This window comes from Trypanosoma grayi (assembly GCF_000691245.1).
Source record: "Trypanosoma grayi strain ANR4 Tgr_295_V1, whole genome shotgun sequence".
NCBI lineage: Eukaryota > Euglenozoa > Kinetoplastea > Trypanosomatida > Trypanosomatidae > Trypanosoma > Trypanosoma grayi.
In genome coordinates this window covers 354-19,146 of record NW_008825914.1, presented here as the reverse complement: position 1 = coordinate 19,146, position 18,793 = coordinate 354, and the positions used below count along the sequence as shown (strand labels likewise).

The 18,793-nt window shown below is 55.9% G+C and overlaps 15 protein-coding genes across 15 annotated transcripts; all 15 read left to right on the top strand.

Annotated features, from left to right (window-relative positions):
• Positions 1-628: 628 nt before the first annotated feature.
• Positions 629-1,180, top strand: DQ04_02951140 (hypothetical protein; the record flags this gene model as incomplete). Its single annotated transcript, XM_009312372.1, has 1 exon — positions 629-1,180. The coding sequence occupies one exon, from the start codon at positions 629-631 to the stop codon at positions 1,178-1,180; it is 552 nt and encodes a 183-aa protein (XP_009310647.1).
• Positions 1,181-1,683: 503 nt separating this feature from the next.
• On the top strand, positions 1,684-1,992 carry DQ04_02951130 (hypothetical protein; the record flags this gene model as incomplete). The annotated part of the gene is made up of 1 exon (XM_009312371.1): positions 1,684-1,992. The coding sequence occupies one exon, from the start codon at positions 1,684-1,686 to the stop codon at positions 1,990-1,992; it is 309 nt and encodes a 102-aa protein (XP_009310646.1).
• Positions 1,993-2,369: 377 nt separating this feature from the next.
• DQ04_02951120 (putative RNA-binding protein) lies at positions 2,370-3,986 on the top strand (the record flags this gene model as incomplete). The annotated part of the gene is made up of 1 exon (XM_009312370.1): positions 2,370-3,986. The coding sequence occupies one exon, from the start codon at positions 2,370-2,372 to the stop codon at positions 3,984-3,986; it is 1,617 nt and encodes a 538-aa protein (XP_009310645.1).
• A 190-nt stretch (positions 3,987-4,176) lies between these two features.
• DQ04_02951110 (putative meiotic recombination protein spo11) lies at positions 4,177-5,631 on the top strand (the record flags this gene model as incomplete). Its single annotated transcript, XM_009312369.1, has 1 exon — positions 4,177-5,631. The coding sequence occupies one exon, from the start codon at positions 4,177-4,179 to the stop codon at positions 5,629-5,631; it is 1,455 nt and encodes a 484-aa protein (XP_009310644.1).
• A 511-nt stretch (positions 5,632-6,142) lies between these two features.
• On the top strand, positions 6,143-7,462 carry DQ04_02951100 (hypothetical protein; the record flags this gene model as incomplete). Its single annotated transcript, XM_009312368.1, has 1 exon — positions 6,143-7,462. One exon carries the CDS (start codon positions 6,143-6,145, stop codon positions 7,460-7,462), a length of 1,320 nt encoding a protein of 439 aa, XP_009310643.1.
• Positions 7,463-7,661: 199 nt separating this feature from the next.
• DQ04_02951090 (hypothetical protein) lies at positions 7,662-8,963 on the top strand (the record flags this gene model as incomplete). Its single annotated transcript, XM_009312367.1, has 1 exon — positions 7,662-8,963. One exon carries the CDS (start codon positions 7,662-7,664, stop codon positions 8,961-8,963), a length of 1,302 nt encoding a protein of 433 aa, XP_009310642.1.
• Positions 8,964-9,358: 395 nt separating this feature from the next.
• DQ04_02951080 (hypothetical protein) lies at positions 9,359-9,799 on the top strand (the record flags this gene model as incomplete). Its single annotated transcript, XM_009312366.1, has 1 exon — positions 9,359-9,799. One exon carries the CDS (start codon positions 9,359-9,361, stop codon positions 9,797-9,799), a length of 441 nt encoding a protein of 146 aa, XP_009310641.1.
• Positions 9,800-10,270: 471 nt separating this feature from the next.
• DQ04_02951070 (hypothetical protein) lies at positions 10,271-10,783 on the top strand (the record flags this gene model as incomplete). Its single annotated transcript, XM_009312365.1, has 1 exon — positions 10,271-10,783. One exon carries the CDS (start codon positions 10,271-10,273, stop codon positions 10,781-10,783), a length of 513 nt encoding a protein of 170 aa, XP_009310640.1.
• Positions 10,784-10,791: 8 nt separating this feature from the next.
• DQ04_02951060 (hypothetical protein) lies at positions 10,792-11,670 on the top strand (the record flags this gene model as incomplete). Its single annotated transcript, XM_009312364.1, has 1 exon — positions 10,792-11,670. One exon carries the CDS (start codon positions 10,792-10,794, stop codon positions 11,668-11,670), a length of 879 nt encoding a protein of 292 aa, XP_009310639.1.
• A 1,057-nt stretch (positions 11,671-12,727) lies between these two features.
• Positions 12,728-13,027, top strand: DQ04_02951050 (hypothetical protein; the record flags this gene model as incomplete). Its single annotated transcript, XM_009312363.1, has 1 exon — positions 12,728-13,027. One exon carries the CDS (start codon positions 12,728-12,730, stop codon positions 13,025-13,027), a length of 300 nt encoding a protein of 99 aa, XP_009310638.1.
• A 330-nt stretch (positions 13,028-13,357) lies between these two features.
• On the top strand, positions 13,358-13,918 carry DQ04_02951040 (hypothetical protein; the record flags this gene model as incomplete). The annotated part of the gene is made up of 1 exon (XM_009312362.1): positions 13,358-13,918. One exon carries the CDS (start codon positions 13,358-13,360, stop codon positions 13,916-13,918), a length of 561 nt encoding a protein of 186 aa, XP_009310637.1.
• A 315-nt stretch (positions 13,919-14,233) lies between these two features.
• Positions 14,234-14,632, top strand: DQ04_02951030 (hypothetical protein; the record flags this gene model as incomplete). Its single annotated transcript, XM_009312361.1, has 1 exon — positions 14,234-14,632. The coding sequence occupies one exon, from the start codon at positions 14,234-14,236 to the stop codon at positions 14,630-14,632; it is 399 nt and encodes a 132-aa protein (XP_009310636.1).
• Positions 14,633-15,119: 487 nt separating this feature from the next.
• Positions 15,120-15,506, top strand: DQ04_02951020 (hypothetical protein; the record flags this gene model as incomplete). Its single annotated transcript, XM_009312360.1, has 1 exon — positions 15,120-15,506. The coding sequence occupies one exon, from the start codon at positions 15,120-15,122 to the stop codon at positions 15,504-15,506; it is 387 nt and encodes a 128-aa protein (XP_009310635.1).
• A 207-nt stretch (positions 15,507-15,713) lies between these two features.
• DQ04_02951010 (hypothetical protein) lies at positions 15,714-16,520 on the top strand (the record flags this gene model as incomplete). Its single annotated transcript, XM_009312359.1, has 1 exon — positions 15,714-16,520. One exon carries the CDS (start codon positions 15,714-15,716, stop codon positions 16,518-16,520), a length of 807 nt encoding a protein of 268 aa, XP_009310634.1.
• A 787-nt stretch (positions 16,521-17,307) lies between these two features.
• DQ04_02951000 (hypothetical protein) lies at positions 17,308-18,516 on the top strand (the record flags this gene model as incomplete). Its single annotated transcript, XM_009312358.1, has 1 exon — positions 17,308-18,516. One exon carries the CDS (start codon positions 17,308-17,310, stop codon positions 18,514-18,516), a length of 1,209 nt encoding a protein of 402 aa, XP_009310633.1.
• Positions 18,517-18,793: the final 277 nt, after the last annotated feature.

The window sequence follows — 18,793 nt, the reverse complement described above, 5'->3', positions numbered from 1 at the left end:
GCTGTCGGCGGCGCAGGCTCGACTGTCGACGCGGGAGCGCGAGGCGGAGGTTGTGGCCGCGAAGGTGGAGCACCTGCAGGCGGCGGTGCGGCTCAACCAGCAGCAGGCCATGTCATGTGACGCGCGTGTGCAGGAGCTCCTCGCGCAGGACGAGGAGAAGTCGCGGCAGCTGCGGGAGATGACGCTGATGGTGGAGCGCCTCAAGATGGAGGGCGCCCGCATTGCACGTGCGCGTGATAGACTCATAGAAGACGCCCATGGTCGTTTATTCTGACCCACGTGAGTGTTCTCTCTGTTCCCTTTTTTTTGTTGTGGCAATCCCCTCAACGCTGAGTGAATCAATACAAATATACATACATATATATATATATATATATGTGTGTGTGTGTGTGTGGTTTATCGTAACTGCATCTGTGTGATCATGGCTTATAGTTGCTGTGACGGTTGCCTCTCTGCGCTTCACGAAACAGGGAACCGCAAAAAGAAAAAAAAAATGATGCTCACTCTTGCGCGCTTCTCTCTTTCCTTTCTCCTGCCCTCTCTCTTTCTCTCTCTCTCTCTCTCTCCCTCCAACCAGCGGGTGCCAGAACGTGACGGCGCGCGGTGTGGGTGTGAGGCGGCGAGAAGGATGGAGCCCTCGTCTCGTAACTCCCACGCGGACGACGCGGCGGTGGGCGAGGGCGATGCGGCTGCGTGCAGCATTGTGGCAAAGCAGTGGGACGCGGTGGCGGTGTGGTCGTGGAACGTGCAGGTTGAAACGTGTGCTATTTGCAAGAGCGCAATTGCTGACATGTGCATCGAGTGCCGCGGAGGTGGCCGACACCGCAACGACAGCAGCAGCAGCAGCAGCAACCCCAACAGCAGTCATGCCAGAAGCAACATCGCCACCACCACAACTAGTAGCAATACCAATAACAGCATTGACAATAACATGCGCAGTGACATCAGAGGCGGAAGGGCAGCGCGGCCCCTCAGCGGGCAGTCGCAGCCTGCGTCGAGGATTACAATGGTCGCTTCGACATGGGACGATGATGTTACAGGCGAGTGCCTCATTGTGTGGGGTGTCTGCAATCACGTGTTCCATCACCACTGCATCTCGCGCTGGGCGCGGCAGCGCTCATTGTGTCCAATATGTGGGCGGGAGTGGGAGGTGGTCAAGACAGCTAGAAACGATTCCTGATGTGGTGGCCACAATGCGAGAGGAGGCGGAGGTGAATGGAAACATTATGGAATGATGACGAAGACATTATCTGCTTCTGCAGCATACCCGTGTTTTTTTTTTTGCTCTCTTGCAATGGGCCCATAACGAAGTTCTGCGCCATGGTGCCTTGCGTTTCGTGTCTTTTCTTCACTGGTTGACGTTACAGGCCCAACGTCGGCTGTGTTGCACTGCGGAAGGCTGCCTTGTTTTCTTGTTTCTCTTTTGTTGCCGCCCGCCCGTTTATCATTTAAACGACCACACATGCACTCACGCATGCCCACGGGGAGAAAAAAAAGGGGAAAGAAATAAAGAAAGGAAAAAATCAAAATAAAAGAAAGAAGGACGGGTATAAGAGAAGTGAATAGAGGGAAGCAAGTTGCTCGTCGCGCCAGTGTTCCTCTACTGTATGCTTGCAGTGTAGAGGAAAGCTTCTTACTGCTTTTCTTTTTTTGGTTTGTTGAACTTTGGCCGTCCCAACTGCCATGGCGCGTGTGGAGTCGAGCAGCGAGCCCCAACGCATTGCCGTCGCAATAAAGGAGGCCGTCCTCGCCTGCTCATACGAGCACACGGAGATGGCGCTGAACGAGTGCCTGGTGTGCAAGCTGCATCTGGTCGAGTGCTGCCTCGACTGCCGTGTGAAGGGGCGCTCGGAGGCGGACTGCCGTGTGGTGAGGGGCGTCTGCGACCACACCTTCCACGAGCACTGCATTGAGAGTTGGTACCGTCAGCGCCGCGACTGCCCGGCGTGCTTCAAGGAGTGGGTGCTGGCGGCGTACGTCGAGCGGGCGTGACACGAGTGTGTGTATGTTTGATTGTATGTGTGACTGAGTGGGCCCGGAGGAGGGACGTTGCTTCCATGCAGGCCGTGTGGGGTGTGGGTGGAAGCGCAACAGGAGAGAGTCTTATGTGGCAGGAGGTGCAGTGCGCCTTGGGGACGAGAACATGTATTGTTTACTCTCTTTGTTCTGCTTGCTGGGTGCGCCCTTCTTTTTTTTTTTTCGTGTTTGTGTGTGTGTGTGTTGCTGGTGGTGGTGAAGTCTAGGTGTAGCGCTCTGTGCAGGTCTGCGGGTGCGTGTGTGCGTCGGCAGGTGAACCGTCCCCCACCCCATCCATCCTTCCAGCAGCAAGTCAGACACACATTGAGCGGGGGAGAGGGAATCAGGTATAGATGCCACCACCACACCGCAGCGGGGGGCGGCACCCTTTGGTAACGGCGGCTATTCTCATCGAGACCTCACTGGGCTCCTTCATTGTGGACCTCTACGGCGCTGACTGTCCGGCTGCTACCGCGGAGGTGGTCAACTTGTGCCGTTGCAAATACTTCAACGGCTGCATCGCAACGGAGGTGATCCCTGACAACGTCATTATTTTCTCGCACCCTGTCGAGTCGCTGCGATGCAGGACGTTCCCTTCCCTTGTGGGTGACGCTGCAGTAGGGGCCAAATCTGTTGAGAGGCCGACAACAGGCACTGCTCTTGAGCGGCTGATGCGCCAGGAATGGGAGCGCATGAAGGGACACACGGCGACACTGCAAGTGCGTCAGGGGTCCGCGACGGTGCAGTTCGTGCCGCAGCACCCATTGGAGGCAGCCGGTGCGATACGTCACCAAGGCTTGCTGCTGCTCGAGGTGCCGCAACTGTCGCACGCATCGGACACCGGAAGTGTCGCGAAAGCAAGCCGTCTAGTGCTCACATTGAGCCAAAGACATCTAGACTACTTTGAGGGTGACTTTATGGTGCTGGGCGAGGTGCGGGAGGGTATTCGTGTCATTGAGAAGATGCGCGCGGCGCCCCATCAACGATCGGTGTCGTCCGCCACGACTGCAGCAGCGCGCCCTACGCGGCTTATTCGCATCAAGCATGCGACGGTTCTGCCAACAGCGGGGACCGAAGCCTTTTCGGACGTGGTGCGCAGCAGCAGCAGCACTTCTGCGCAGGAGTCCGGGGCACTGGGCCTTGCCGTCAAGGCTGCGGGATGTTTTCGACACTGGGCGTCCTCAGAAACAGTTAAACGCGCAAACTCCGCTCTTGTTGCTCTTCTTCGTAGTGCTTCTGCCGCTTCTAATGCTGGGGATCACACAGGCGTACCGCCAGGCACCGCGTTCTTCATGCTGTACGGACGCCCTCTGCAGGGCATCTCAGGAGAGACGGACACGCTCAAGAATGATAAAGGTAACAGCAACAAGAACAACAACAGCAACGACGACCGCGACGATCTGGTGTCGGTGGAGTACAACCCGCACTACCACGGCGACTATCTGAGTTCCGACGAGGAGGCTCCACACGCAGAGTCCCGAAAGGAACGCGAGAGCCGCCACCAGGCAGTCATGCGCATGCACCAGGACAAACTCAACGCTACACGCACACTCATGCTGAACCTGCTCGACGGCGTCGCCGACGCCTCTGGTGAGATGAAGCCGCCGGAGAATGTGCTGTTTGTGTGTAAGCTCAACCCGCTCACCACCGGCGAGGGGCTGTCGATGTGCTTCTCGCAGTTCGGCGCGGTGCGCTCGGCAGAGGTGGTGCAGGACCGAAAGACGGGCAACTCGCTGTGCTACGGCTTCGTGGAGTTCGCCGACGTGGAGGCGTGCTACCGGGCGTTTCAGAAGATGGACAACGCGCTCGTTGACGACCAACGCATCCACGTCGACTTCTCGCAGTCCGTGTCGCGGCTTTGGGCGCAGCGGCAGCGCGAGTTGCGCAAGCGTGCACGCGACGAGGAAGAGAAGGAAGGAGCTGTGAGACCTCTGGCAGCGCGCGGAGAGCCGCCGAGCTCCGTCAAGTAGGAATGACGTAACAGAAGACAAGCGAAATAAAAAATTACCCGCCGTGTGGTGTGCCGTGCTGAGCAGTAGGAGTGGCTGCATGCGTACATTGTGATGGGATTGGGTTCTGCCTTTTATCTGTTTTACTCTTATCGTTGCACCATGTCTCCTTTTGTTCTGTATGTGTGTCTACTGTGTAGTGCGACAGTAAATGACAGCGCCCTTGCCGTTGTCGCCGCCGTCGGCTGCTGCTGCTGCTGCTACCGAGATTGCTGCTGTAGTGGATGCCGCAGTGAGGCCGGCGGCTAGGCACAAAGTGCGGCCTCTCGCCACCCCGCCGGACGCTGACTTTATGAGCCCAAGCGTTGTCTCTGCCCACACGCCGGTGGTGCTGACGGCTGAGGCCGTGCGGCGTGTGGAGGCGTTCGTGCTAAACACAATTCACGAAATTGTGAACACGCAACCGCCGCTGCCATCAGCGGGACGCGCTGCGAAGAGGGGTCGCACGGGCGGTGGCGTTGCGGATCCCAGCAAAGACGCAGTCTGTGAAACACCACGAACCTCACCACCGCTGCTTCTGCGTCTACAAGAAAGCCGGCTTCAAGTAATACGGCTGCAGCTGCTGGTGCTTCGTGTGCTTTACGATAATCTTCACCTTGGTGTGATCAGCACGCAGCGGGACATTTACTACCACCTCTCCCGCCTTGTGCCCGACCAGGGCTGCGTCAACCGCACCATCCAGCAGCTCGTGCAGGTGCTCGGCGTCCCGAGGCAGTGGCTCGGTGTGGTGCCTGGCACGCGTGGTTGCGTGGGCGGTGCTCTGTACTTTCATGGTGTCGACCTGCGCCGCCACGGGTCGGAGGGGATGCCGCTTCCGACACGGCAAGAGGAGCTGTGCGTCGAATGGCGCAGTGTCGACGGTGCTGCTGCTGCTGCTGCCGCAGAAGATGGCCGCACCATGGGCGGCTTCCTACTCTGCGAATGCACGCGCTACATCCTCGTTGTGGAGAAGCACGCGGTGTTTTTCCGTCTCATGGAGGAGCGAATCTTTGAGCGGGTGCCGTGTGTGCTTCTCACCTCCCACGGCTTTCCCACAGTTGCGGCGCGGACGCTCCTGGCGAACATGCATCGTGCCGTCCCACACCTGCCTGTCGTGGCGCTCGTTGACTACAACCCAAGCGGTCTTGCTATTTTGCAGCAGTATAAGCTTGGTGCGGGGGCCATGCAGGAGAACCGCTATGCTGCAGTGCATGCACTTCACTGGCTCGGCTTGCGCAGCTGTCACATTACACAGCCGTGCGCCACTGATGATGCCGCAGCTGCTGTTTCCTCGACAGTGGATACATCGTCTCCTGCTGCTGGCATTCGTCCGCGTCTTCCGTTTCAGCCCTTCAGTCATCGCGATAAAGTGCTGCTGGTGAATATTCTTGCGCGCTGGCATAACGTATGGGAAGGGTGTGATACCACCTTTGGTGAAGAGGCGTGCAAGGTGTGGCATACCGAGGCACTGGAGATGCAGCGGCTGCAGGTGAAGGTGGAGCTGGAGACGCTCTATGCCAGCGCCACAGATGGCGCAGCGCATGATGCGATTCCGTCACAGCTGCCGGATGGGCGTGGCTTTTCCAGTTGGGTGTGCCGCGCCCTCCTGCGCCATGACTACATCTGAGAGGGGGGTGGGGGTGTATTCTACCGGTTTACAGAAGATGAGTTTCCGTTTTCTCTTTTATTTTTATGTGTTTTTTTTTTCTTTGTTCAATGGACTCTACTTTTCTTTCGATTTGTTTGTTGCATCCTCGCCGGAGCTGACAGTGCTTCTTTCCCTCGTGCCGCTGCCGAGATTGCTACTCGTTGCCTGCATGCACGTACGCACGTCTTTCTGTGGACGCTGGTTGGTTTTCCTGCACGGGGTGACAGAGACGAGTGAAACGAGCTCAGATGCCTCGCCGACCTTGCCCATTGATGCGTCGTGCGATGTATGCATTTAATTGTATCGTCGCCTCCTATTCGTTTTTTATCATTCACATCACTGTTTTTTCTGTTTTTTTTTTTTTATTCTCCTTTTGAATTTGGTCTGTGGGATGTGGGAGCGGTGGGAGGAAGAGTGAGGGCGGCGGGGGGCGCCACAACACAGGCACAGGGGGACACGCTGTTCGGTGCGCTGTGTGCGTGCCGCTGCGATGGATGCAACGAGTAGCGACAAGGTGTCGCTTGAGGAATGTTGGCGACGCCGATTTATTGGCGTCCTGTCGCTGCTGCTGCCGCCGTGCACAACCGCTGACATTACGCCTTCATCACCATTAACTCCATTTGTAGAGGATGATTGGCGGCAGCAGCAGCAGCAGCATCAGCAGCAGAAGCTGGAGGACGAGGGGGAGGAGGAAGTGCACACGCCTGCGTCCTTTTCATCCTTCGAATGGCAGTGCCGTGACGTTGAGGTGCAGGATGATTTGAGTACTGTGGAGGTCGTCGCGCTGTTGCTCGCGACGGAGATTGGCCTCGGTGGACAGATCTTCGACGTGTGCGTGGATGCCTTCATGGCGCAGTCGGCTGACCTGCATTCTTCACTGCAGCCGCAACTGCAATCGGCGCTCTTTCTAGCCTTGACGGGCTATCATTGTGGTGCGGCACATGCCCTACGCGCCGCCACCGCCGCTCCTGCTGATGCTGCTGCTGCTGCTTCTCCTGTAGTCGTCGGTGACGACCCTCCGGTACTGCGAGAGGACAGCTGCGCGCTGGCGCCGGTGTTGAGGAAGGCAGCGGCGATGGTGGCGGCAGATGAGACATGGTGGGCAACGTCATGGAGTGAGAAGCCCGTGGAGAGCAAGCTGGTAGACGCCGACACGCCCGATGAGGGGCAGGGGCTCGATGCAGTGCTGGAGATGTGCATGTACGTCGTTTCAGTGGCACAGAGAGTTGCTGCTGCGGACAAATTCGCACGCCCTGTGTGTACTCTGCGCAGTGCGAGTCCACGCAAGCGGCAGAGAGTTGCCGAGGAGACACCTACAACGGCGGCTGAGTGGTTTGCGCTGAGAGAGACGGATGAGGAGCCCCAGTTGCAGCACTCAGCGAACATCGCGGAGGCGCTGCGTATGGGCGGAGGTGCGCTAGCGAAGGCGTCAGCTAACGACGTGGATGCCCTGTCAGAAGTCGGGGATGTTCTCGCTGTGTTGAGTGCGGCGTGTGAGGCACGCACGTTGCCTGACCCCACCGCGTGGCAGTACGGCAGGAATCGCATTGCGTTAGCCTCCATGACGCTCGTCATGCAACAGACGCCTCAAGGCGATACGAATGGTGACAGATGCAAACAGGGGGCTCTAAATGATGAGCCTATGAAGGCAAGCATCAGCAACAGTAATTGCGATGACAACTGTGGAGATAAACCACCGCAAGATGGTTCTGTGGCGGGGGAGCAGCAGCAGCTGTTGGGGTATTTTATGCACGAGACTGGGACACTATACACGTGTCGCGGCGAGCGTTTCTTTATGGAGACGAGTTAAAGAGGTGTGCCTCGTGCCCCTGCAAAGAGACAAGGAGAGGCGTGGCCAAAAAAGAGAAACAAAACAGAGAGAATAAAGCTGCGAGTACCTCAGATTCAACCTGCCCCTTGTTGCATTCCTGTGCAGATCGGCTGCCTGTATTACTCTCTGTTGTTTGCATCCACGCAGTCGGGGGAGGTAAAGGGTGGATACACGAAGGATGGCGTTGGCGCAGACATCAACCGGGACGTGTGTGGTGCTGATTGGCGTGGCAGGCTGCAGCGCATCGGGCAAGACGACTGCTGCTCACCGACTCGCGGCGCTGCTGCACTCACCGCTACACCCCATCGGCATGGATGACTTCTTCAATCCCAAGATGTGCGAGGAGCTCGGCACGTGGGAGGACCCACGCTGCATTCGCGTCGACGACTACGCTCGTTTTATCTCTGATATTCGACGACAGCTGCAACGCGGTGACAGTGCCGACACAGATCCCTCAGATGCGGCCTCGGACCTGCGGGAGGTGAGCTGCGTCGCTGCATTGATGCGCCACCAGCAGCACGACGCACCGACATCACCAGCATCAGGTACGGATCTGCAGGAGCTGCACTCGGATGACTCACTGACGGCCCACGAGCAGGAGGACGCGCAGCAACGGCACCGCAGTGCTGAAATACACGCTGCAGAGAGAAGCGACAACAGGAATGCAGTCTGCATAAACCCTGCGAATGATAAGACGGTGTACATCGTGTGCGAAGGGTTTCTCTTATTCGCGGATCCTCGTGTCACCGCGCTGTTTGACCATTTTGTTTTTGTTGACGTTGACGACGAGACGGCTTGTCTGCGCCGTTTCTTCCGAACACCACGCCGTCACCCGCGCCGCCAGGGCCTTTCAGAGCGCATCAGCCGCATGTTCCATTGCCGTCGAGATTTTTTGCCACGTGCTACTGAAACAATGAATGACGCACTGCTGCCTTTGTCGTTTCTGAAGTTGATACCTCGCCTGCAGTATGTCCCACCGCAGCCAGGGGTGCCTGTCGACTACACCCGCTTTTGGCTCAAGCAGGAGTATCGGCAGCACCCACCACCGCCGCTTGGTGACGACTGTGATTGGGAGGCGCCGTCGTGCTCATGGGTGGAGGTGACAGACCTCCCCTACATTGAGCAAGCGCTGCAATCGCGGCTGGCTTCTGCAGATGATTCGGGAAACGCTGGTCCTGCTGCTACTGCTACTGCTCTTGATCCAATTGTTCTGGATGATGACTCTTTACTGGAGAAGTACTTTGAGTTTCGCTACTGGTTTTTCTTCGAGGTACTGTACTATCACCATATGCTGCGCCCGATGGCGGAGGAGCATGTGGCTGCTGCGATTCAGCAGAGGCGTAATGAGGAGGACGATGCGTTTTGTGTGTCGCGCATCCTTACTGGTGCGACCGTCTCTGAGGCATCGTTTGATGAACAGCTTTGCCATCTCGCAGAGCGGTTGGCGGGGCATCAATTCCAGCAGCGGCAGCAATTGTGAATGCAGTGATAACAATGATTGAGGTGGAGCAAGCTAACTGATGGCTTTCGGTTACTCCTGCCAAACGGCCACATCTTGGGAGTTCGGTGAATTCTGTATATATATATATGTGTGTGTGTGTGTGACGCCATTTTTGTATGTGTTCTTCTTTGCTCTTTTTTTTTGTAGGGAGGCTGAAGCTTCATGCCTGAAAAGACCGTGCCGGCCGGCGGATCGGTGTCGCTACTTGTGGGCGGTGTCCAGCTGCGCTTCGCTGGCGGTGATGCGCGCGGAGAGGCGGGCAGCTGAGCTGATGCTCGGGCGGGCGAGGAGATACACAGCAGAGCGGTCAGGGATGAGATATATAATGGAACATGTGGCATAGCGATTTCTTCTCCTGATGACGATGTGGGATCATGCTGCGCCTGCTCCTGCTCTTCAAATTTCTTGTGCGCCTTCCGCGATTTTCAGACGACCGCGACGCGGTGTCTGACTTGCAGGCTTCAGGCCGTGCTTGCACTCCTCTTTTCTCCGCGACCCGGTCGCTACCTGCTGCGCAGGTGGAGATTGGCCGCCGCTTTGACGGTCTTGTGAGAGACGAGCTTGACGACCGCGTGGCTGGGATGATGCTGAAGTGGGTCATCGGTGTAAGCATGACACTGGTGGAGCTGCTGGCCGGCCTCCGATTCGGGGCGGAGTTGCGCTCGCGCCTTCATGCGAGAGCAATGCCGGCCAAGGTGTGTAGGCGCGACGGTGTGAATGTCGTGCACATGTACGAGGTGCACTTCCAGTCTCTGCGCCGCAAAGTGTGTGTGTGCGCGTGGCGTGCTGTTGAAGTTATGGATATTTTTTTATGACGGTCTTATTTATGTACTCATGGCTTGGACTTCATTCCTCCCCCCACCCCCCTCACGCTGTTCTGCGCTTAGCACTCTTTCTCAGAGTGGGTGAGTGTTGAGCCTGAATGGGCGATGCAGGGGCCACTTGTGACCCCACTGTTAGTGTGCGCTGAAGATGTGCTGTTTGTTTTTGTTGTTTGGGTGTTCCGCTTTTGTGTAGTGGTAATAACGCAAGCCTAATCTACTTCTGCTGTCACGGGGGAGAAAGGGGGAGAGGAGGGGAACTGTGTAGCACCACAGGCCTTTAAACCTATAATTCATCTTTCCTTAACGCTGCGCGTATGCTGGTGCTGATTCTTGTGTCGCACACATATATGGCGTTTATGACGCTGGTACACTCGGTGTATCTATTCTTTAGCCCTGTCTTTTTTTTTTGTGTTTTACTTGTGTTTGGTGTGTGTGGCATCTCTTCCTGTTGTGCTCAGGCATATGTACACACTGGAGGAGGGCAACGGCAACAGCGGGAGGAAGCAGAAGACTGTGGGCGACGGCACTTCGATGCCTCTTGCCTTCTCCCTCTTGGCACCGCTGTGCTGTGTGCGCCCAATGTGGGAAAGGGGGAGGTGCTGCATCGGTTGCAACATCACCGCCTGCTTTCCGTTACGTGACTGTCACCGCCAGCAGCAGCAGCAGCTTGAAGGAATATCGAGTGAGGTGCAGACGAGAAGAATACACAGTTTCTCTTTTCTCCCTTGTGTAGCACTCGCATCGCCGCCGGGTTGCGGCCCCACACACCTACGCATGGCAAAAGTGCATGTGACCCTCTCCTCTGTATGTGCCGCTCTTGTTTTTTTTTTTGTCCTCGCGCTTCGGCTTCCGCTTCTCGGGCAATCCGCGGCCAGGGAAACAACGCAAAGGAAGGTATACTGCAAAGGTCCCATTGGGACGTACGTTTTCAACAACAAGCAAGGAGTAACAGCGAAGCCAGCCAGCACCGAGTAAACGAGGAAATGAAGACTAGTTACTACTACGATCCACAATACGGGTCGGGGAGACGCAACAGCGGGTGCCTCATGTTCTTCCGCGCGCTACTAATGGGGATGAACGTGCTGCTGACCGCTGGCGCCATTGGCGGTCTTGCTGTTGGGCTGATCGAGCGCAACAAGATAGAATCATCGCTGAACGATCTGTGCCGCTCCTGCCACGCCGTGTTCATCGCGTACATTTCCTGCTTCAGCGCACTCCTTGGCTTCTCCCTCCTCGGCTTCCTCGCACTCTGCACGCGTAACCCGTGCCTGCGTGGCCTCTACTTCTTCTACCTGCTGGTGGTGTTCGTGGTGGCACTGGGCTTCTCTGTTGTGTACACGCTCATCAGCACGAACCGCCTCGGGCTGGAGGACAGCTGGAATGACTCCGTCGCCAACCGAGGGGAGGAGATGTGCGGGTTAGAGCTGCAGTTCGAGTGCTCCGGGTGGAAGTCGCTCTGCCACACGGCGGCCGTGAACAACGACCGCGTCGCCCGCCCACTACTGCCCACTCCCGACGCGATAATGCCAGTACCCAACAGCAGCAGCAGCGGCACTGGCGAGAATCACCGACCGCCACTGATGATGATGATGCCGACGGACTCGAAGGCCGTCGCGAGCGTGGCGGAGAACGCCACTACCCCGTGCCCTGTCTGCCCTCAAGAGGAGCAGCAGAAGATCGACACATACACGGAGACGTGCGAGTCTGCGGTGATGGATGCTTTCCAGAGCCACATGAAGCAAGTGCTGCCAATCGGCTTCAGTGTCGCGGCGGCCGCGTTCATCGGCATGATCGTGACGTGCCTGCTGCAGCGTGAGACGAACGAGGAGGCAGACTACGGCGGCCGCTACTACCGCGTGTAAGCGGGGGAGAGGGTCTTGCGTGCATACATATATGCTACATGCACATAGAGGGGAAACCGCATGCTCTTTGCATGCAATGTATACCTCTGCATATCTCTCTCTCTCTCTCTCTCCCTCTGTGCGTGTGTGTGTGTGTGTGTGTGCCGTTGTGTGGTGCGGTGGATGGATGCGCAAGACCCTGGCTGGGAAATCGTATAAGACGTCGCTGCGTGGTTCCGTACGGCCGCTTCTGCCCCGTTTCATTTTTCTTATTTTTGTTTTTTTGGGGGGTTTGGGCACACACACACACACACACACCGCGTGTGTGCCCCCTTGCGTACGTGTCGGCTGCTCCTCCTGGCAGTGGGCGGGGAGAGAGGAAGGACGGAGAAAGGCATAAAAGCAAAAAAAAAAGGAAAATAAGAGTTAGCAACAGCACAGTGCGAAAACAGGAATAAGAACAAGTAAAGCAACAGCAAAAAAAGCAACAGAAGACGAACAAATCAAATTAAAAAGAAAAACAAATATCTCCAAGCACCTCGGCTGCTATGTGGTTACGTGATATCCAGCCAAGAGAGAATATGCCTTCTTTCATTTCTTTTTTATTACTTCTGCTATGAATTTTCCATTACTCCTATTATTCCCGGTAGTAGTGCGCAGGGGCGAGGCGTGGGGGGCGACGAATGCCACTGGTGGGGAAGGGGCGAGCGGGGAGTTCTTAACAAACAAAAAGAAAAAGAGCGAACGAAGTGTCTCCATCAGTGCTGCTCTCCATCGTCTGGTCTTCCTTTTGGTCCCCACCCCTTCAGTGACTCTCCTTGGGCCTCTGAGTAGGTGATGCAATCTTGCGGTGCTCTCCCCCTTTGTGCGTGCAGTTGGTCAGCACGCTGCCGCTTCCCCTGGCAGTAACGCTGTTTCTCTCTCCGTTTCTTTTCTCTTCTCGTTACGCACACCCTGTTTGCCCGCGGGGATAGTAGGTGTTCAGGCACACGCTGGGAGTTCCCACCATGCTCGCAGCCACGCAGGTGCGGTATGGAGTGATGTGTGCAGACAATTGAGATCGCCGTCCATGTAGTGAATGGCGGCAGCCAACGACTACACTGCCGCGCACTGGCCAGAGACTGCTTCCTTTCGGTACTTTACTGAGGAGGGCGAGCAGCTGCTGCAGAAGAAAACACTGCGACGCATTACTCTTCAACGGAAGAGAAAACTACTTCTGGTGCAAGGCTCAGCGACAGAAGAAATGGAAAGACGTTTATTGCTCATCACACTCATGAAAGCAGTGTCATCTATGCGTGGGTGCGCACACCTCGAACGCTGCTGGTGGATTCTGTGTGGCCGTGTGGTAAGACTTGTGCGTGTCTTCATGGGACGATGATGCTCCCGCCGTAATTGCGTTGAGTGCTGAGGACTGCACTCCTGATTGATAAGATTCTTTTGTTTCGTTTTCATTGCTGCCCCGTTGTGGGCGTAACGCCGACCCACTTGCCCTCGACGACACGCACTGTGGGAAGGGGAGGCATTGTTTCTTTTCTTTTCGTTTATTGCTTGGGCTTTGCTTTGCGCGCTGCTGTGCGCCGCCCACTAACTGTTTCTCCTGCTGGGGGATTCTCTTTTCCGCTCCGTGTGTGTGTGTGTTGGGGCTGCCTGTTGTGTATTGTCTCTCTTTTCTCCTCCCCGCAGACCCCAGCTGCTCAAGCGTTATTGAATGATGGTGACAGTGCGCCGCGTTGTGTGTGCGTTGGCCGCTGCTCTGTGCTGCACGGCCTTGTGCGTGGCTGCTGCTGCTGATGCCCTCTCTGTGCAGCCAGTTGTGGCTGAAGGTGTGGCAGCTGCGGGTGGTGGCGGCGAGTCCCCAGAAGCTGCACTTCAGGGTATCAAAGCCGCGATTGCGAAGAAGGAGGCGGAGGTTCAAACGAAGAAAGGCGCATATGAGGAAGCAAGGGGCCGTGCATGGGACGCTAAAGTCGCAGTGTCTGCCCTTGAGAAGGCCCGGGTAGCAGTCTCTGAGGCTGCGGACGCAATGAAGTCAGCTGTACGGAACGCAAACACGACCAAAGTTGCGGCGATTGAAGCGTATGTCAAAGTGTTGGAGCTAAAAGCGAATGTTAACAAACTGAACCCGGGTACAACGCCTACAAATACGGAGGATGCCCCAAAAGAAGCTGCCAAAAAAGAGGATGTCAAGACAAACGCGACGGCGATGGAAAGTGCGTCTAAGGCCATGCTGGTGAGCGCTGAACAAACGAAATCAGAGGCTGAGGGTTAACTGAATAAGGCTAAAGGCGCAGTGGCGAAGGCTGAGGAGGCAGTGCGGCTCGCTGACAGCGCGGAGGCTGACTCCGCAGGGGCGGAGGCGTACATCAAGGCGGCGGTGAGTAAAGCCAAGACAACTGCGGCCGCTGCAAAGAAGGCGGTGGGTGAGTACTTTGAGCAGGTGCAGAAGACACATATTGCGTCGGTTGAGCTCTGCAAGGCATTGAAAGCAGCGCGCGCCGCAGCAGAGGAGGCATTAAGTGTCGTGAAAAAGGTTGCGACACCTTCACCGCCAGAATATAGTACAAAACTGAATAAACTCAAAAGCATGCTAAATGTGGCTGTAAACGAGTTCACTGGGGCATTAGGTGAAAGTGCAGGGGCTATTGCTATTGAGGCAACAAAGAACACCACATTGGTTCGGCATTCTGTGGAAGCCGCAATCCGTGTCGTCACCGACGCAGAGATAAAATCAACGGCACCGAAAAGAGAAGCTCAAACTACGATGAGGGAAGCGCAGGAGGAGTTGGAAGCGCTGAAGAATGAAATGGAGCATCTCGACAAAGTGGTGATTAAGGGGAGTGCTTCTGGTTCCCACCCATCTACAGCAGAATATGCAGCACCCCTTTCGACTGCAACAAACAAAAACAACACTGACACCAGCAGCAACCCTGCGTGGGTGCGTGCGCCGCTGATGCTGCTGCTCGCCTGTGTGGCCGTGTGGTAAGACGTCTGTGTGCCTGTGTGTGTACCTCTGTGTGTGCATGGGACGATGATGTTTCCACCGTAAATGCGTTGAGTGCTGAGAGCTGCACTCCTGATTGTTTAGATTCTTTTGTTTTCGTTTCATTGCTGCCCCGCTGTGGGCGTAACGCCGACCCACTTGCCCTAGATGACACGCTTTGTGCTTGGCGTTGTCTTTGAAGGGTTTGATTTTCTTTTTCTTTCCTTTTCTTTTCTTTGTTTGGGATTTGCTTTGCGCGCTGCTGTGCGCCGCTCACTAACTGTTTTTCCAGATAGGGATTCTCATTTTATCTTTGTGTGTGTGCTGCGCCACGCTGCGCATGTTGGGCCGCTGCGGTTGCTGCTGTGGGAGGTGGTCTGTGTGGTGCTGCTCTCCCCGTTGTGTGTGTGTGTATTGTGCGTCTGTAAGTGTTTGCCTGTGCTCTTCTCTCTCCCCGGTAGACAAGTAAGTCCAAGCCACCCAAGCCAGTATGACTGTTCCTGTTATGGTGCACGGACGTGTTCTCTGTGTGTTTTCCCTTGCGCTGCTCTGTGTGTCCGTCTCCGCCACGGCAGCCGAACAAGCAGTGGCAGTGGAGGCTGCAGAGGCTAAAGTTGAAACTGCGAACAACGAAAAAGAGGCGGCGAGAGTTTCAGCTGAGAAAGCAATGTTGGCTGTGGAGAAGGCAAACACAACGAAGGTGATGGCTGGAGTAGCCGTGCAGAATACAAGTGCTTCTATAAAATTAGTCAAAGAAGCAAAAAAGGCAGTGGGGGAGGTCTTGGCACTCGCGCAGCAGGCATTAAAGATCCCAAAGGTGCCAGTGAGCAATGTTCGTGCTGAAGGTGTTCCTGCTGTGGTTAAAAGCAAGGCTTGAACGACTCAACTGATCAAGACAGCGAAAAAGACTGACGCAGCCGCGAAGAGGGATGAGTTCGCAGTGAATCATGTGTACACCGCATCTCTGGTGGCGCAGTGGGCCGCGGGGAATGGCACAGAAACTGCGCGCCTTGCCAAGGAGGCGGCGGCGGTGGACGCTAAGGACGCAGTGGCGGAGGCAACTAGTGCAGCGAAAAATGGACTGATGGCGAGGGCGAATGCTCAGAATGCGATGCGGTGGGTCAAGGCCACAGCTCAAGTGGCCAGATGGGCAGAGGCAGGGACAGATAAGGACCCAAAGAATATGGCCACCACTTTGGACGACGCCGCTAGGGACGCAGTGATCTGTGTCAACAAAGCGATGGCAAACGTCACTGAAGCGGAAAAGCAGGCACCGCTCCTGCTTGAGGCCGCCCAGAAGGCAGATCAGCAGGCTCAAACAGTAATGAAGGCTGTTGAGGGTGAGTTTCAGGCCGCAACGAAACTCCGTGAAGAGGCTGAAGAGCGGCTCAACAGTGCTCGGCAGGAACGAGATGCAATTGTGGCTGAGAAAAAGGTGGCAGAAGACAAGAAGCAACAGGAAGATGAGCTGGCTAAAGAGTGTGATCTACACACAACTGAGGAGTCAGGGGACCTTCTCTCCAAGCAAGGACATGTGCAACGCACGGAAGAGGAGCGGGCGAAAGCCGCCGCTAGTGTCGGTTTAGCAGAAACAGAGGACAACGGTACCGGTGATGCCACCGTCTCGTCCGAAGCCCCTTCACCCCCGGCAGCGCCCACAGGCCCTGTGGCGGAGTCCACGAACAACGGGGATGTTGAGGTGCAGAAGTATGCGACCAGCACGGATTCCGTCGCCCCTATACCGGCGTCTGCTGACCCTCCGCAACTCCCAGCTACACCAAAGTCGCCTGCGGGTCGCGGCATCGGCACTGGCGACGGCAGCAGCGATGTGCGGATGCGGCTACCTCCGCTGCTGATGCTCCTGGGAGCGCTGACCTACCTTGCTCTGTAGTGGGCGCTGTGGGCACTGGGCGGTGGTGCTCCACCCATAATTGCGTGCAGCCCTGTTGACTAACTCAGCAGGTGCTTTATTCTCCCCATAATACACATAAACCTACACTTCTTAATTGCTGCCTCTTTGCGGGCTTTGGGGCATTGATTATACTATGACGATGTCCATTGTGCTCGGTGTAGTCTGCCAAGGCGTCTTTTCTTCCCCCCTTTGCTTGGGCTTTGCTTGACGCATCACTGCGTCTCTCTCATCTTGGCAAAACATCCTTTAACTGCGCCTTAGTCTGCGCTTGTGTGTATTGCACCCCGCAGGCCAACTCCATTGGCTGCTGCAGCTCTTTTCTTTTCATTTCATTGCTGCTGCCGCTCCTCTTGTGCGCTGCGCCCCTCTCAAGGCTTGCGGAGTGCACTCGGGGCGTGTGCCCGCTGCTTCTCCGCGCTTGTGTCTGTGCGCTCCGCTGCGGCGTGGTATGGAGTGCCGCACCGCCTCCCGCTGCACCCCGCTGACAGCACAGAGGGACACCAGCAGGCAACTGTTTAACAACACACAGCCACACTTTTAAATGGGCGTTACGACTGCGACTTGTTTTTCATCCTTTTTTGGGGGTTGTTGGATATCTGTTTTTGTGTGGCTCGTTGTGCTCTGCCACTAATGTTTTGTTTGAGTGATGTGTTACTCTTCTAGTTGTCCGTTGAGTTGTGTGGTGCGCTGCTGCTCTCCCCTGCTGTGCTTGTGTACCCCGCTGTGCGTCCCTCCCCCTCTGTAGACCAGTGTGCCTCGGGCTGTGATGATGGCGGCGGTGGGGCGCCCCGCGTTGTTTGTGGTGGCCGTCGTGCTGTGCTGCGTGTGTGGCTGTGCAGCGGCCACTGCTGTGGTTATTGGCGACGTGGAGCAAGTGATTGCTAACCTGCAGAAGGCGAAGGAGGAAGCGCTTGTCGCCCAGAAGGCAGTGATTGACGCTAAGAGTAAGGTTGAAGCTGTAAAGAGTGAAGCGGAGCAATTCAAGGTTAATGCACAAACGGCGTCAGAAGCGGCGGACAGGCTAAATGAGGAGGTGAAGCCAAAAAACAATATTGAGCAGAACAATATTGCTGAGGTAAAAAACTTGGCGAATACCGCAATGACCACGACGAGCACTTCTTACGCATCCGTTGAGTTAATCGTGGAGAAGGTTACTAAAGCAGTGGAAACAACGACTAAAGCAAAGGAGTTGTTCACGAAAGCACGGGAGACGGCTGGCGCCGCGGGGGGCGCGGGTGAAGGTATCAGCAACGAAGCGAAGCTCGCACAGGAGAGATTCAATAAACTATCAGATGTTGTTACAGCATTGACACAAGCTGAGAAAAGTGCTGGAGAAGCAAAAACGGCTGCGACGACGGAGAAAAAGAACGCTTTTAATGCCAAGAAAAGTGCTGAGGAAGCGTTTGGTTTTTTCAAAGTGGAGACCACCGCAATATCGACACCTGACATCGAGAAACTAAAGAATGCCGCAAAAACAGCTGCTGACTTTGCAAAGGCTGCAAAGGGAGACGCGGGAAAAGCTTCCGTTGATGCCGGTGAGACAACTACACAAGTTGAGAAAGCTGTCAATAGCGCTAAGTTATTGCTGAAAGAGATCGACACTGCGGTAAAAGCTCTTAAAAAACGAGGGGAGGAACCTGAGGCTTCACCTTCAGATGATCAGCCTCCGTCACATCCACCTGTGGAACCGTCACAGGACGAGTCACACAGCCAGAGTCTCCAACAGGAACCACTGGGCAGTTCTTCCACTGGTGGCAACCCTTCTGATCAAGAGCAAGCGGGCACCACGGCAACCGACACAGCGCAGTCGTCATCAGTACCATCGGAGGAGAACAAGGACGCAAACTCCATGAAGAGCAATGTACACAACACCCTGAGTGATGCCCCGAGTAGGGACAGCAGCTTCAGTCCTTTGTGGGTGCGTACACCCTTGTTGCTGGTGGTTGGTGTGCTGGGCCTCCTGGCTGTGTGCTGACCTCTGTGTGTGTGCACACGGAGAGGACGCATACACCTTGTGCTTGTGTGTGCTGCCCTGGAGATTGCTTGCTAACATGTTTTGGATTACTTTACTTTTGGTTTCATTTTCGTTTGTTTCCCCCGCCACCTAATCCCCCTTGGAGGATACTCCCTGTGCTCTGTATCCAACGAGGGCAGCGCATCTCTCTCACTGCTGTAATGGGCTTTGCTTGGCACATGATTATGCACCGCCTACATGAGAGGGCCTTCTCTGAGGTATTCTTCTAAGTGTCTCT